Source organism: Chelonia mydas, chromosome 1, assembly GCF_015237465.2.
Source record: "Chelonia mydas isolate rCheMyd1 chromosome 1, rCheMyd1.pri.v2, whole genome shotgun sequence".
Taxonomy (NCBI): Eukaryota; Metazoa; Chordata; order Testudines; family Cheloniidae; genus Chelonia; species Chelonia mydas.
In genome coordinates, this window is record NC_057849.1 from 276,109,692 (window position 1) to 276,127,127 (window position 17,436).

Consider the following 17,436-nt stretch of genomic DNA (forward strand, 5'->3'; position numbering starts at 1 on the left):
CACCTCCTTAGCACTCTTGTTATGGAAAATATGTTTGGCTGCATACATACCGCAAACTTTCTTTGGACAGCAAGCCCTCTCTTCAATGACATTAATGATAACTTCACCTTCCCGCTCACAGATTGGTAGTGGGTCTTCACTGCATTCAGGTTCTATAGCAATAACACTTCCATTCTCCAAACAGTTATACATACAACACCCTTTAATGGACCCATTCCAAACCTCTCCAGCAGAACGAGGCTGTCCTTCATTATCTGTACATGCTAAGGAAGAAAAATATTACATCCTTCAGACATGTATTTAGCACAGATTTATTCCTGACTAGTACAAATAACGTGTCAGCTGGAAAGCCTCATGGCATGAAAGGATATGCAATATTTTATCAAGTATTTAATTGAAAGGTCTGCATTGTTTTCTAAAACATGATTGAGTCTGATACATTGAAAATTACTAATTTAATTGATCTATTCTGTTAACAGAAACTCTAGGTGGTATAGAATGCCAGCTCCACTGAATGGTATGATAGCTGATGTGCATAACACCAGAGTTCAAGTTTCTGCACATACTTCCTCTTTGCTTCTGGGATAAATTCAAGGAGTCAGTGACTAACTTTACAGCCTTGAATTGTCTGGGTCCCAGTTACATCAGAAGTTACCTCTCTAATGATACCTCCTTGTACGCAGTGTGGTTATAGCTGTGTCGGTCCCAGGACACTAGAGAGACAAGGTGGGTGAGGTAATATCTTTTATTTGTGACTCTAAAGCTTGTCTCCTCTCAGCAACAGAAGTTGGTGCAATGAAAGATATTACCTCACTCAGCTTGTCTCTCTGATACCTCCTCGTGTCATTTAGGCCCTCTAAGAAGCATTTGCTGTCATAACCTAGATTTGAATGGCCTGAATCTTTCTACCTCATGCTCACAGAGCCACAAACCCTGAGTAAGAGTCCAACCTCACTTCCTTCCTTGAATCTATTTATAACTCAAAAACAATACCACAAGATAAACTTCAGCCTAAGCTTCCTACCCGTGACTGGCATTCAAAACCATTTGATCCAAATAGACACTGCCATTCCCTTTACACATTGGCTGTTTTGTGGGAGAATTAAATTTAACATAAATGCAGTCATTTTGTGTATCCAGACACTATTAGCTGAAAACCAAATACCATATCATTAAAAATAATTGTTAGGACTTTGAAAGGCAAGGCCAAATAGCTGCATGATTGCAGTTTTGCTAATTAGAATGGGAGGATGAGACAGAAAGTTAACCGACCATGAAAATGGAGAGGAGTATGTAAATAGCCAACCTTGATTTTAAGTGCCCCTAACATATGTTTTGTTGTTGTTATAGCTACAAATACTAAAAATGTTTTGCTAATAAAAAATGAGGAATTTGCTAAAACTAAAAAAATTGGTGACCCACTCGGAGTGCCTATAAGTTATGTGTACTATTTAAATTAGCTATAAAAATTTAAGTTCAAAAATACACTTTGGAACACTCAAGGAAGCTTTTCTTTGAGCAAAGACTGACATCTCCCCAAGCAGGTGGACAAAAGGAGAGCCCCTGAAAGCCTGGCTGTTGATCACTGGAAACCATCATCTCAAACTTTGGGTAACTATAATCTGGGATGCTCTAAACCTGTATATGTATCTGTATATGTGCCTGAGACTCAGTAAAGAAGGAGCTTTCAGTGAAATCACTCTTGTTTGTACCAATCATTTATCAGACAGAGGAGCTGTGTCCCCATTGATTTGTTCCTGACACTGCCTAAAAAACAGGTTAAGTTACCACAGTTTTGAGTTCTAAAAACCCCAGGTAATGGAGCTAATTATATCCATTTTCCAGTATGACTCAGTGGTAATTAGTCTGAACATTAACACAGGATTATAACTAAAGCTGTCAAGGAGGATTCCAGTATTTCTAAATTTAGTTTTGTTTCAACTCAGAACAAAAGCCAAACATTTTTAAATTTTTCGACTCTGGTGCAGTCTGCTTGGTGGAGTGCCCTGGAGCTGCAGACCCCAGAAGCCGGGACTGCCAAAAAGCCATTAGCCTAGAAGCCTAGTCCCCCCAGAACAAGCTGGCAGGAACAGCTGCTGGCCCAAAAGCACCCCCAAATTACAAACTTCTTGAACAAAGGGTGGACACAAAGCTACTCAATATAGAGGACAGGAACTATTCCTTGTTTTCCTTCCTGGGTGCGCTGAGAGGAAACAAGTTGTAGAAACACAGAAAGAACATCCTACTGTAATGGCCCTTCGACCAACAACAGGGATTGCACCAAGGACCTCCACAGCTGAAAGCATGAATTTCTACAGCTTGAGCTGAAGAGCCAAGCTCCATACCTGGGGCTGTAACAGATTCACATTCTCTGGTGACTGGGCAAAGATAGGGTACATAACTTACTATGAGATGTCAATATAACCCACCAGTTAGTGGGTTATAGTAACATACCTACTCAGCCACTCTGCTTAGCTTTACTTACCACATTTTTCTTCAGGTATGCAGAGGTCAGAGTCTGTTCTATGGAGAATAGTTCCATTTTTACATACACAGTCTTCTCTTAAATAGGAGCACGGGGATTCTTCATAGAACCATTTATTTAGGCATGTTTTGGCTGCACAGGGTTGCACACAAGGCTGGTATTCCTTGCCATCAGGACAACCCAGAGCTGAAAGTCACACACAAAGAGGAAACAAAGTATTGCTTTCATTTTCTTATTTTCAAAGGAGAAAATATGTAGTAAGAGCAAAATGTTTATATAATAAAAAGCATATGTTTTTACATTTTTAGCAACATAAATTACAAAATTATGCTTCAGGAATACACATGACTAATTAAGTCAAGATTAGAATTAAGTTATAACATATTTAATGAAAGGCATAACTTTAGAGTTTTAAGAAATTTTACCATGATTTAACAAGGCTGTGACTGAAAGGGTAAATCTTCTAGCAATAATATGTTAAAAAAAAATTTCTGGCTAGTATACAAGACACAGAAATGTTGCAGTGATAGTAAATTATGTCTGGAGATAGAGTAGGTGTAATTTACTTACAACAGTAATCTGGTGTCCTCCACTTAATGCAGATATTATGTTTGTTGCACAAAGCCACATATGCAGAAAGTGCATCACATTCATAATTCCAAAAGTAGGTATTGTTGATCCACATCTTCTCACAAAAGTCTTGTGGTGAAACCTAGAATTACGTTTTAATTGAGATTTAATGAGAACAGCTTTTTGTAATCAAAGTTGCTAATTAATTACAAGAAATATTATCACTGTGAGGGAAAAGAATCATCAGGAATCCCTGACTGACAGGAAGTCAATACCTTTTCTGTTTCTGATGACTATTTCTATGATTCTGCACTCTCCCCACATTTGTGTGCTCACTACTGGGCAGTTTTGTTACTGATCCTTCTTGACTTTTTGAATTTTGTTTCATTTCACTTCTATGAAGCACACAGTATATTCTGTCCTCTCTGGCTCTGCCACTTTCATGTGCACATAAGAGAATAAACTTCATTCTGGCTGGCCAAGCATTCATGGCTTTGACACAATGTCAAACATTGATGCAGCTCAGAAATGGAGCACACAGATTCAGTGTATCGGCGCTCCTGACAGCTCTGTGAGGAGTGGTGTTCAGAACCCAATGGTTTTGTCATATATTTTGACTACCCGACCTACCTCTGAACTATTAGAAGCTGAAGACATCAAAGTGTACGAACCAAAGACTATCCCCACCTTTTCCCTCCTGCTGCCACATTGCTTTCCACAGCTCCCTCCTCTCTTGCCCCTGTCAAGTTTCTTCAAATGACACTTACTAAAATGTCACTCAGTTTTTCTCCTCAGCCCACTCCTTCAATCAGAGTTCCCTCCATTTTCTCCCTTCAGATAGAAGCAGGGGAAAAGACAGGAAATGTCTCTGGAGCTTGAAGGAAGTGGTTGAGCTGCCCATGATGCTGCTCACAGTTGGCTGGTCTACAGTCAAAGAGATTTATAGGGAAGGGCAGAGCAGGGCAGAACAAACCACAGAGGAGGAGAGGTAGGAAAGAACAAAAATAAAATTAGGAATTGGAATCTGGACCTTTGCTCCTACTCTGAGAAAGCACCAGATGTAAAAGAAGTCTTGAGGCTTGTCAGCACAGTCCAGCAATGCGCACCAGAGGGGAGTGAGTTGTAAAGTGCTCTGAAGTATAGACCCCACTGATGTGCTCTAAAAGTATGCATTAACATATTCCTGTTTCATGGAGTCTACATGGGGCCATAAGTGACACATGGGGTGGGGGGGAAATGCAGCGTTACGTGCCCCCCAGATTTCTTCCAAGCACGGCTGAGGGGGATGTGCCTGGAAAAGGCACCAGCATTGAGCTCTCCCACTGAGCCCCACTAGGTGGTGCCCAGAGCAGTGATTTGAGACCCAGCTGGTAGCAGCTGCAGTTAACTACAGCTCAACAGTGGACGCAGCCTGGGGTGTTTGTGGGAGGATGCAGAAGGCAGCTCAGGCCAGTGTGGGAGGGGAGAGGCAGTAGGGCCCTAGGGCACTGGAAACGTTGGAGCGGGGAGCCTGGAGCGGCAGTGGGGGCCGGGAGGAATACAAGTGCAGTTCCACTGAAACTGTGACAATGGATATTTTGTTTCATTTTTTTCTAAAGGCCCTAATCCAGCAGAGTACCTAAATGTGCTTAAATCCAAGGATTTGAGTAGTTCTGTTCATTTCAGTAGGACTACTCACATGCTTATAATTGAGCATATGCTAAAGAGTTTGCTGGACTGGGGCCTTAATGTCAAAATATATTATAATAAATAAGAAGAACTGGAAAGTTACATTTGTATCTTGTAATCTTAACAACAAAAGTGGGTCAGTTGTGACATTTCAATCCAAATTCAAGTTCCTAAACTTCAGATACAAACCCAAGCCACTTCACAAGAGAGTTGGGATTTGGAGTTCTGAATTGGTCAATCACATAAATAAACCTGAGCTGTGAATCATAGAATTGTAGGACTGGAAAGGACCTCAAGAGGTCATCTAGTCCAGTCCCTTGCACTTATGGCAGGACTAAGTATTATCTAGATCCCGACAGGTGTTTGTGCTCTTAAAAATCTCCAATGACGGAGATTCCACAACCTCCTTGGGCAATTTATTCCAATGCTTAACTACCCTGACAGTTAGGAAGTTTTTCCCTAATATCAAGCCTAAACCGTCTTTGCCGCAATTTAAACTCATTGCTTCTTGTTTTATCCTCAGATTAAGGAGAACAATTTTTCTCCCTCCTCCTTGAAACTACCTTTTATGTAGTTGAAAACTGTCATGTCCCCTCTCAGTCTTCTCTTCTCCAGACCAAACAAACACATTTTTTTCCATCTTTCCTTATAGGGCATGTTTTTCTAGATCTTTAATAATTTTTGTTGCTCTTTTCTGGACTTTCTCCAATTTGTCCAGAAGAGACATCATAGCTACCAGGAGGGTTAGCATGAGATTTCTGGTATTTGTGATGCCTAAGACAGCCAAAGTCTCCCTGTAAACCCAGAAGAGAGAGTAGATTCAAATAGAGAGGAAAAATAATTTTATATGGTTAAATTAGAACAGATTCCTGACATAATTACTGGGTGCTGATATTACCACAAGAGCTCTAAAAGATCATATCAAGGGATTGGTTTGAAAATATCTCTGTTCCTCAAATTGATAGAATATGCCAGAGCAATCCAGAGCTTCTTCATGTGTAGCTCTCTTTTAGAACAGTCTCCATCTGCTATTACATATTATTGTAAAATATGACATCAAAAGTAGCTCTAGAAATCAAAACTCCTTTGTCTCTTGAATGCCTGCGCTGAACTGCTGCATACCACCAGAACCTTTAAATTGTGCCTTCCCTCCTCCCCCCAGAGGTGAAAGTAAGACAGTCCGGTCCAGTGTACCAGCAAGAGCCGGTACACACCCAACCGTACTGGCAGGGGGCAGCTTTCCCAAGCAGGCAATTTAAAAGGGCCCTGGGCTCCAAGCAGCAGCCGGAGCCCCAGGCCCTTTAAATCGCCGCCAGAACCCCAGGGTTCCCGGCCGCTGCCACAGCTACAACTACAATGGGGCTCCGGTGGTGATTTAAAGGACCTGGGGCTCCCGGCCACTACCGCAGCTACCGCTACCACGTGGCTCTGGTGGTGATTTAAAGGGCCCGGGGCTCCCGGCCGCTGCTACTGAAGCCAGAGCCCAGGGCCCTTTAAATCACCGCTGGAGCCCCAGGGTAGCAGCAGTGATTTAAAGGCTTGGGGATTTAAAGGCCCCACCCCTTCTGCCCGAGGAACCCCTGCCTGCTCAGGACCACAGTCCTGCATACCGGTAAGTCCCTTAAGTTACTTTCACCCCTGCCTCCCCACCATCAGCAGTTACCAGTCACCTCTGCATGGAGCAGTTAGAGAGCAGCACTTCAGAGTGCTCTACAATTTACATCCCTCTGGTGCACCATGTCGGCAAGCCCTTGGGAGTAGGCAAGGTTGTACGGTCATATTTCCTCTCCTCAAAACTTCTTATTTCTCTTCCCCTGCAAACCATGCCTAACCTGCCTGCATTGCACCAGCTACCTCTAGTGGCAGCTGATGTATTGAACTATGTCATTACTAGAAGTACTGAAAATAAACACTGTCTGTAAGGATATCACAAGTATAGGATTCAGAGTGGTAGCCATGTTAGTCTGTATCAGCAAAAAGAATGAGGGGTACTTGTGGCACCTTAGAGACTAACAAATTCATTTTGAGCATTACCTACAAGTATAGGAGTGACTAGGCTAATGTCTATGTGACTCAGATGCTTCTGTAAGTCAGAACTGGATGCTATTACTTTCAATAGAACCATTAGGCCTTCACTCTGAGCAACATGCTTCTTGATCATGTACTAAACATTACCCTTTCTGAACAATACTTCAATGTCAGGCTGATGCTGTGGAATCTCTGCCTCCTATATGTTCTTTTCAAGTATGGCATGGTACTTCCAGGAGTGACAGGGTGGTCCACACATTCACAGCTTGTCTTCACTGTTATTGTTAGCTCACGTTAGTACACTCAAGTTACTCCATTCGAGCCAGGCTACTTCCAGTGAGAGTCGTCATGCTGAAGCAACACAGGCTGCTGATGAGTTGTTGGGTTTCAGAGTGGCAGCGTGTTAGTCTGTATCAGCAAAAGCAACGAGGAGTCCTTGTGGCACCTTAGAGACTAACAAATTTATTTGGGCATAAGCTTTCGTGGGCTATAACCCACTTCATCAGATGCATGGAGTGAAAAATTCAGCAGGCAGGTATAAATATACAGCACATGAAAAGGTGGGTGTTTCATTACCAAGTGGGGGATCAGTGCTAACGAGGCCAATTCAATTCGGGTGGATGTGGCCCATTTCCAACAGTTGACAAGAAGGGGTGAATATCAACAGAGGGAAAATTATATTTTGTAATGACTCAGCCACTACCAGCCTTTATTCAGGCCTAATTTGATGGTGTCAAGTTTGCAAATTAATTCCAGTTCTGCAGTTTCTTGTTGAAGTCTGTTTTTGAAGTTTTTCTGTTGAAGAATGGCCACTTTTAAGTCTGTTATTGAGTGTCCAGGGAGATTGAAGTGTTCTCCTACTGGTTTTTGAATGTTACAATTCTTGATGTCTGATTTGTGTCCATTTATTCTTAGTAAGGCAACTCCCATCTTTTCATGTGCTGTACATTTATACCTGCCAACTGAATTTTTCACTCCATTCATTTGATGAAGTGGGTTATAGCACACGAAAGCTTATGCCCAAACAAATTTGTTAGTCTCTAAGGTGCCACAAGGACTCCTCATTGTTTTTGATGAGTTGTTGTAACTTGAGCTGCAATATCCCCACTGCATTACTAGCTCAAGCTTCAGCAGCACTTCAGCTTCAGCACATCCTCATCTACCCCCCCGCCCCCGAGGCTGGTTAGCTAGAGTTTAAAGCACCACCAATTGGCTCAAGCTAGAGATGTGTGTGGATGGACAGGAGTTGGATTAGGGGCAAAACCTGAGGTACAGCTCAAGCTAACAATGCAGTGAAGACAAACTCTCAGAGATCTGCGGACCAGGAGACCATCTGAGGTTACCCATGAGCACATGGAGGAGGAATTAATTCAGTCAGTATCTTGGCTAAACACTGGAAGCAAGTGAAACATAAAAATAAATATTATACATTATATTATTATTATAAATTTAATTATTTTAGACTTGGAACTGCTTATTTCTTTGTACTTACTTTTTTGTGACATGGGACAAAAACTCTTCTGTTTAACAGCTCCATACAGTAAGTGCAGTTATCTTCAGTACAATTTCTTACTGGCCTCCTGGTTGCTACATCAACTGATTTCTCAATTTCCCAACTTTTAATAAATGCTTCTATTTCTTCCACATTTGTAATTATAGTCCTATTTTGCATCTTGAGGTCATCAACTGGGTCTCCATTGCACACACCTTAAAACAGTGCATCATATTTAGTGAATAAATATAGAACATTTGTTCTTCAATTAAAGAAAAGTGCAAATGATAAGGTAATGTTAACTTTGGATCAAATCAGTTTGTAAACAAGTTTATTTGCAATAGTCTATTGCATTTGCAAAAGTTAGAATTTCCTAAATATGGTTTTAATTTTTATTGGGTACTATTTATTGGGTATTTATTATCAATAATATTTTAGTTAGACAGACGGATCATACAGTTCAATTAAAAACTTTCTCAGACATGGATTAACCAAACTGATACTAAAATATGTCACAGGCAGAATGGCAGACTCACTCAGATTGTACCAAATTCTGACACTCTTACTCACATTGAGTAGGACCTAATTCCACAAGTTCTATTATAAATTTAAATAAGAGTGCTTATGCAAATAACAGCTCACTGTGACAGACTGCAATATCCTGGACAAACCTTCTTGAATTAAGTTTAACATCTTTGGAGTTCATTGTATTAAAAATGCAAATATGTACTATTGTGGGATTGTATGGAATTTTTTTTTTAGCAGGAAGATAGGATTAATGCAATCTCTGGGAGATATGAGGAACTTCAAAGCACAGTTTAGGACAATGCATATAAAGTGGATTTCCTAGGAAATAGTTGGGGGTGAGGGGAATGCAAATACCCACTTCAGATTTGTTGCTAATTACCTGCTCCTGGCAATCCCAGGTCAAAGACCCTTAAACTGTATAAAGGGTGAACTAAACATATCACAAGTGTGCTAGTTCTGAAATGAGGCTCTTATGACCTTGTCACCACAAGAGACCCCTTTGGGAAGGTTTCAAGACTCATTTGCCAGAACCCATATTGAAGGTGGTGGGAATAGAATCTCTGGTAAGATTATTAACATCTGTATAGGTTCTTTTATTGTTTTAATATGTTTTTCTGTAGTGCTTTTACACTAAGAATAAACTAGGCTTGCATAGGAAGTGCTGTGTGGTAACTTATAACTGTGGACAGTTACACTGTTAACCCTATGAATAGAAAGTAAGCAGGCTTGCTTAGGCAGTGTCTCTTGCTGGGAATAATGAAGGGTACTGTCCAGCCTGAAGATACCCCAGTCAGAAGGGAGACAGATGGGTGTCTCCATCGAAGAGAGGCAACGGCCAGGTAGTCCAAAAGCCTGAGAATGGGAGCTCTTGCTGAACCACTAAGGGGAAACAGGTGCTCTGAACTGTGGAACTCACCATGGGCAGGAAAGAGCTCATAATCTGGCACATTATTTGGATTTATCTCAACATTTCTAAACGCTAGAAGTTATTAAAAGTAATTTAAAAAAAATTGAATAAATTGCCTTCTTTACCACAAATACTTGTGTTACTTGATTTCTCAGTGCAGAAAGATGCATCTAACATATTTTAAAAATTAATGTTCACTATTCTCTTATGAATTTGATATTGTACGGAGAGACAACAGATGCAATTTCCATACTGAAAGACGGGTATTTTGACATCACTGAAATACCTTCCTATAAATATATATTATACATAAACAATAAAACAATAAAAAACAATAAAAGGGTAGAATTTGAATCTTTATGGATGGAGTTTGATTTAGCAAATAAGTAGCAGAGTTCTCTACACCCAAAGTGACACTGAATATTTTTGATTGGGGAATGGGCAGCTGGGGTTCCTATGTCTTTTTATTATTATCTAATTTGTTTGTTTGTTTCCTTTTCTTCCCAGGCCATAGAGCACTTTTTAATTTCCTCTTGAGTCATAATGGATTTTTAATTGGTGTTTACGTGTTTTTAAAGTCCTGGTAGGCATGATTTGTGTCTTGAGATCTTCCTGATATGTCTGGATATAAAACAAATTTGTTATTCTGGTGCAATTACAGTAGCTGGATGATTTCATTATCAAACTCTACAAATTTTGCTTCATACAATTTAAACACCAAAGTCTCATTTAAAATGTGATTTAACATGCATGAACAGGTCCAGGTCCGGGTCCGGGTCTGGGTCCAAGTCCCCCCCCCACACACACACACCCCTGCCTAAGAGTCTGGGAGGGAGTTTGGGTGCAGGATAGGATTTGGGCTCTGGGAGGTAGTTTGGGTGCGGGAAAGGTGAGGGGTCAGGCTCTGGGAGGGAGTTTGGGTACGGGGTATGGGGAGTGGGCTGGGGCAGGAGGTTGGGATGCAGGACGGGGGCAGGCTCTGGGAAGGAGTTTGGGTGCAGGAGAGGGTGCAGGGGTTGGGCTCTGGGAGGAAGTTCGGTGTGGGTTGCGGGCTCTGGGCTGGGGCAGCGGGGTGGGGTACAGAAGTGCGTGCGGGGGAGAGCTCTGGGAGGGAGTTTGGGTGCAGGCTCTGGACTGGGGCATGGGGTTGGGGTGCGGGAGAGGGTGAGGGGTATGGCCTCACGCAGCTCCCAAAAGTGACATGCACACCCCTCTGGTAGAGGCTCCTAGCTAGGGAGACCGGGGGGGGCTCTCTGCACGCCACTGCCCGCAGGCATCGCCCCTGCAGCTCCCATTGGCTGTAGTTCCAGGCCAATGGGAGCTGCGGAGTCGGCACTTGGGGCGGGGCAGTGCACGGAGACACACACCCTCTCCTCCAGGGCCACAGGGACGTGCCAGCCACTTTTGGGAGTGGCGCGGAGCGAGGGCAGGCAGTAAGCCGCCTTAGCCCCGCTATGCTGCCAGTGTTGGCAGCGCCAGGCGGGGACCCCCAGTGCCGGGAGACGCTCTGGGGAAGGTGCATGGTGGCCCTGAATATTCCTGGAGCTTGGGCGGCCACAGGTCCATATAACTCACCACCACTGGCTTAGTCTATATATTTTATCTGGTGGAATTAACATTGGCCTGTTATTTTGAAATTAATTCTTTTAAAAAGAATAAAATAATTTGAAGTTCAAATAAAATTCATGAGTTATATAGAGCAGTAATTGTTAAATTACATTGTGACTGGTACTGAGCAGTATTTATACAAAAATTAAAATACCTCTTTACACTTAGGATTATAATATTATCTTGTCAGTTTGAATTTGACTACAAAGAGCTAAAGGGAAGAGGAAAGCTTTTAAAACTGTGATCTGTGACTCCAGATAGGAAAATAAGAATTGGGTGGGAAAAAAGAGCTATATTATTCAAAACTGTTCCTGTGATTTTCTGCACTAGCAACTGTTAATTATCAATTCTTCAGAAATTGAGGAACAGAGTGTCCTCACTCTTAGAACACTTTTGCTGTAACCACAAGATCCCAGTTTTAACAAATATTTCTCCTGCAGCTGTTGTGTTTATGTGCTTCCACATCAATATTCATTACACTCTGCAGAAGTTATATCCAAATTAAATGTGTTATATGGTCGAGTTGCTGTATCAAGTCAATAACAAATTTATAGGTCACATTAGTTATGAATCTTTACTTTTTGTTCTCTTCCCTATTAAATCTGTCATGTGCCTCTTATGTCAAAGAGCCTGGTAAGACATCAATTTAGGGATGCACTCAGTACTTCATGAGGCACCAACACCATGCCACAGATAGTTTTACCATGTTTTTTTTTCCCCCTTGCATTGCTCTTTTTTCCTATGGCTTGTCTTTCTGAAGAGTGAAAACCAAAAAGCCCTGTCCATAAGCAGGTACCATTGTGGATTAAGGAACCATAGCAGGCCTGGATCTGACTCCTGCGTCTACAAGGGAATCAGCTCCTTAGCCAAACCCACAGATTTGGTAATTGCTCCCATCATCCCAGGGCTAGGCCATTCCTTCCTTTACAATGGATGGGGGAGAAAGCCCTTCAGGCATTAGCATCCCTTTGCAAAGCCCATTGAATGCACTGCCTCCACCTCAACTCATTCCTTGGTGGTTTCTTCTGAGCACAAAATTTGGCTCTTTTTGCTCAGTGGATTTCATTAGTATTTTTACATGCAGCCAGAGCTTTTGAGGGGTGCACTTCAAATAGAGATAAATACATAAAATGTAGTGATAATTATTTACCCTGATATTATTTAAACAGGTGCTTTGAAACAGAAGTAACATTCATTGATAGATTATGGATCCAATCCTGGGAACCCAGATCAGGTAGAATTTTCATTAAAATTAATGAGAGTTTCGTATCTGAAGGACTTTAAGACGACAACAGATAATGGCTGATAGATCTTGATTGGCAGCGACATTAAGAAGTGGGGTATCGTACAACTTTTAAGTGAGAGAAGACTAAAAAAATAAAAAACTTTAGTGAAAAAAATATAATACAAACAAAGATTAATAGAGAAGATAATCTTACCACAAAGTCCTTCTGTCTTGGTAGATGTGTTAGAATGTAAGCCATATTGAATATCTATAATGCCTGTAACATGAGCCCACTTAATGCTAATGCCAGCAGGTGTATTAATGACGTACATGGCACCAGTATCCTGAATACACAGTCCATGTTTTGAGAAAGGTAAAGGTTGAATTACAGAATCCACTACTACCTAAATAAACCAAATATATTTTAAAATGAACAGCAGAATTCCAGAAACACATTTAATGAAATAGCAAATTGCATTTATATTTTATTGTTTTAGATTGTTTCCATCACATTTGTCAGAGGTAATCAGGGTGTGCAAATCATGGCATTTCTAGTCAACCTCCATCTCCTATAATCACAAAGGAAGTAGGCAATGAGAGAAAATGATGAAGGAAGAATCTTTTGTAATTATGAAAACAGGAAATCTTGCTTGTTCCCACACCCAACTGACCAAATAAGAAACTCATCCTGCTTTCTTCATTTTTTCTCTCTTCCTACCTATTATTGACTAGCAGGGAGATATAATGGACTAAACATAGAACTGGAGATCAGGAACCCAACAAGTCTAGGAACAGTTTTTATTCTGGTACCATTTTGAACATCTATTATGAACATGTTTTGCAGAGTTTCCACCAACATGATCAAATCCCTGGTGCTTCTTCAAAAGTCTGTGAAACTGGGCCAAATGTTGGTTTTGTAAACCAACCAAAAACTGATACATTTTTCTTGGTTTGGGATTTCATCACAAAAGATTCCCACAGCTTTGCTTAGGGTCTTAGTTCAATATTCACCTGAAAGATAGTAATTCCATCATCAGAGTGTCCCCTAAAATCATGCTGAGGAACTATGCTACCTACAGAATGACAAACACCACTTCCAGCAATAAAGAGGAGAGGCAGCTGACCTCAGTGCTATAGGAGATCAAGAATGAAAGAAGAGCGGGACGAATTTGGTAGATTTAATATTTATGAATTTTTTTTCTAAATCATTCATGAAAGAGGGATAACTGGGAAGGCCAACAGCGTATTTATACAAAAAATATTATAAAATAATACTGTTGTTCCTCTTGTAGTACAACAAGGAAAGAATGGAGCTGTACCACAGGAGTAACCCTGTTCCTACACTTCATAAACTGTAAAGACTGGTTTACGGCATTCTAGAACCGAGTAGCGCTGTGTAAATTACCCTTTAAAGATACACATGCTGAATATTAACAGCTATTCTCACCTTTCTTGCCAAGCGGTTGATGAGTACTTTATTTGTAGGTGTTGTTACATTTAATTTCTTAAAACAGAGCCCTGAAGTGCCTCCAGGTGAAACCTTGTAAGAAAAATGCCAAAATAAGAGTTTGGAGGAAAGGGGAATATTACGGATAGTATTTATTTTAGCATGTACAAGTAAATAAATAACAAGTAGTATACTTAAAAATTAACAAAATACTCACTAGTTTTCTTATTGAATTTGCACTCTGAAAAACATTTAAAAAGTAGATTAGAAATGCAGGGATATTAGTAACGTTCCTCCTGTTTTCCTATGACAAATTATTAGTCATTTTCAACACCAAGGGTCCTTCTCCTGAAATCTTAATGCTAGCTAAACTTTCACTAAACATGGGAACATATACTTCCTGTTCGTCCCAAAGCATATGTTTATTAATATGGTGCATGCCTCTGTGTTGTTGTTTATTTGCTCTGGAGTTAGAGCCAAAGGGCCTATTGGGGAAGCAAGCAGGAAAGACAACACCTCTACCTAGATAAAGAGCATTCCAACACTCAAACACAATTGCCAGCTTCACAGTAGTGAAGAGATTACTCCCCCGTCCCAACCCTAGGATGTAGCTATTTTGCCAAGGCTGAGAAGAGATATCTCAATGGGAACACTTAACCATTACAGGACCCCAGACAGGGCGATCCTTACCCATATGCAAAGTACGCAGCTACATAGGGCACCAGGAAATTTGGGGCACCAAGTTTCCTGGTGCCCTGCGCAGCTGCATGCTGCTCCAGCCCCTACCCCACCCCTTCCCCAAAGCCTCCACCCCTGCCCTGTCCCTGCCCCGCCTTTTCCTGCCCCTGAGGACTGCAGCAGGGCCGGGCCTGCACTCACCGGCGGCGGGAAGCGCAGCGACCGGGCCCCAGCCACGCCGCAGGTAAGTGCTGGGGGCGGATCCCCTGCCCCCCAAGCCAGTCCTGCCCCCACCACGGAGGCCTGGGACCAGCCCCCCACGTGGAGGCCTGGGGCCCCACAACCCCCTCCCCCCTGCAGGAGGGCTGCGTAGGGCCCCAGTATAGCTAGGGACTGCCCTGACCCCAGGCCTAGAAAAGGGGTGGGAGGTTGAGTAAGCGGCCAGAAGCTGTCCAGGGTGTGTCAGTGAGATCGGACAAACTGGCAAAGAGACACAGAGAGACACGATCTACACTTAAAAGTTAAGATCAGCCTAGCTCCATCACTCAGGGCTGCGAAAAATTTCATATCCTGGGCATTGTAGTTAGGTCAGCCTAAACCCTGGTGTACATGTGGCTACGTCAATGCCTCTTGGAAAGAAGGATTACCTACATCAGTGGAAAATACCCTTCCATCAATGTAAAAAGCCTCTATGCTGCAGCACCACCGTGGCACAGCTATCACGCTCTAGCTGTGCCACTGCAGTGGCTGTCGTGTAGAAATGGCCAGAGGGCGAAGCCGAAGCTGCAGCAAGGGCCATCTCCTTTGCACAGCCCAAAGGTGGAGGTAACTGGGCTAGCTGAAACACACAAGGCCCACAAGGAAAGATTAAGAGTAAGGTAAAAGGAAATATGTACGTAGGCCTTTATTGTTTTTATCCTTCCCTCTACATGCTTTGTACCTTTGGGTGAATGATCAATAATGCTTTGTTTTGAAGAAGCTGTTTTTGAGTCACTTTAACCTAGAGGTTTCAGAGTGGCAGCCGTGTTAGTCTGTATCGGCAAAAAAATAAAAGAGGAGTCCTTGGGGCACCTTAGAGACTAACAAATTTATTTGGGCATAAGCTTTCGTGGGCTAAAACCCACTTCATCAGATGCATGCAGTGGAAAATACAGTAGGAAGAGATATATACACAGAGAACATGAAAAAATGGGTGTGCCATACCCACTGTAATGAGACCAATCAATTAAGGTGGGCTATTATCAGCAGGGGAAAAAAAACCTTTTGTAGTGATGATCAGGATGGCCCATTTCAAACAGTTGACAAGAAGGTGTGAGTAACAGTAGGGGAAAAAAATTAGCATGCGGAACTAGTTTTTACTTTGTGAAATGACCCATCCACTCCCAGTCTTTATTCAAGCCTAATTTAATGGTGTCCAGTTTGCAGATTAATTCCAATTCTGCAGATTCTCATTGGAGTCTGTTTTTGAAGGGTTTGGTTTTTTTGGGGTTTTTTTGAGAATTGCGACTTTTAGGTCTGAAAATGAGTGACCAGGGAGAAAACACCATCCTGACCACTATGGATGTAGAAGCCCTCTACACCAATATTCCAGACAAAGATGGACTACAAGCCGTCAGGAACAGTATCCCCGATAATGTCACGGCAAACCTGGTGGCTGAACTTTGTGACTTTGTCCTCACCCACAACTATTTCACATTTTTTTTAACCTAGAGGCTGCTCTAGCTATAGGCAGATTAGGCAACTGATGAGAGCAACAGATTTCTGAGAGCAAGATTTCTGTAGACTTGCCCCAGTACCCTCCACAGGGAACAGTAATGGTGGATGAATCTGGCAGGGCTGCCAGTGGGCAGGGGAGGCCCCCAACCAGGGCTACAAGAAGCAGGAAGTGGCACCCAGCCAGAATGCCAGGGAAGTGCTCTCGCCACCTACCCAGCTGCTCAGCGCAGGTAAGGTCACAGCCACAAGCACAGTGACCTGCCTGGCTCCATATTAGTGCCCAGCCTTCGCCTGCCACTCTGAGACTGGCTGTGCCCCACCCACCACTGCTGCACTGGACTCACTCTGCGGCCATGCTTCAACTCCACTGTGTCCAGGTTCTGGTGGAGGAGTTGCCACCAAAGAGCTACAAGCCCAACAGCAATGAGCTCACCCAGGAAGGCTCAGGGAGGAGAACTATGGGGTGTGGGGATTGTTGGGAGTCTCAGGGGGCTGCAGGCTACAGGTTGCTGGGTGTGTGTGCAGAGTGCAGGAGACTGGGCAACAGACTGGAAGTGTAAGGACTGAGGTGTGGGACTGGCTGGACAAGCAGGGGCCCAGATGCAGAGAATCCTTCTCTGTCCAGTGGGAAGAAACCCACCACCCATTATGTGAGGGGATCAGCACCCACAGGCTGGGTGACAAGGAGTCTACACTGCCCTTTCACTGGAGTCCTACAGACTGGGAGATGCCCCCTGCTGGTGCCCAAATCCTGCTGTGGATGAGCTGAGCAGCTCCAGGGTAAGGAGCTGCTGCTATCCAGGGGCAAGGACTCCCTTTCCTCTCGAGCCCCAGGCAGCTGGTGCCAATCTTCTTGGAAAGGGCCATTGGGAAAGGTAGCCCTGGCTGGGGTTATCGCCCAGCCAGTGAGCGGGTCTCAGCTGTTTGCAGGACCTAGGGCAGAAGACAAGGGGATGTTCATCCTGGCCTGTCTTGGCTCAACCCGCCCGGGTGTCAGACTGTTCCCTCAGTCTGCCAACAGGGCCCGGCAGCCTCTGGAGCCGTAGTCTAGGGTCTATTCCAACAGCCTCTGACCCAGCTGCAT

At 43.0% G+C, this 17,436-nt stretch overlaps 1 protein-coding gene across 1 annotated transcript in view; it reads right to left on the reverse strand.

Moving 5' to 3' along the window:
• The window catches only part of OTOGL (otogelin like), a gene marked incomplete at its 5' end in the record, with an annotated part of 127,984 nt that overhangs the window by 24,872 nt on the left and 85,676 nt on the right, over nt 1–17,436 (reverse strand). The window contains 7 exons of the mRNA XM_043546990.1: nt 51–263; nt 2,486–2,671; nt 3,056–3,197; nt 8,244–8,458; nt 12,726–12,915; nt 13,959–14,051; nt 14,176–14,199. Of these exons, the coding sequence (XP_043402925.1) occupies nt 51–263; nt 2,486–2,671; nt 3,056–3,197; nt 8,244–8,458; nt 12,726–12,915; nt 13,959–14,051; nt 14,176–14,199 (1,063 nt within the window). The remainder of the gene's footprint in view (nt 1–50; nt 264–2,485; nt 2,672–3,055; nt 3,198–8,243; nt 8,459–12,725; nt 12,916–13,958; nt 14,052–14,175; nt 14,200–17,436) is intronic.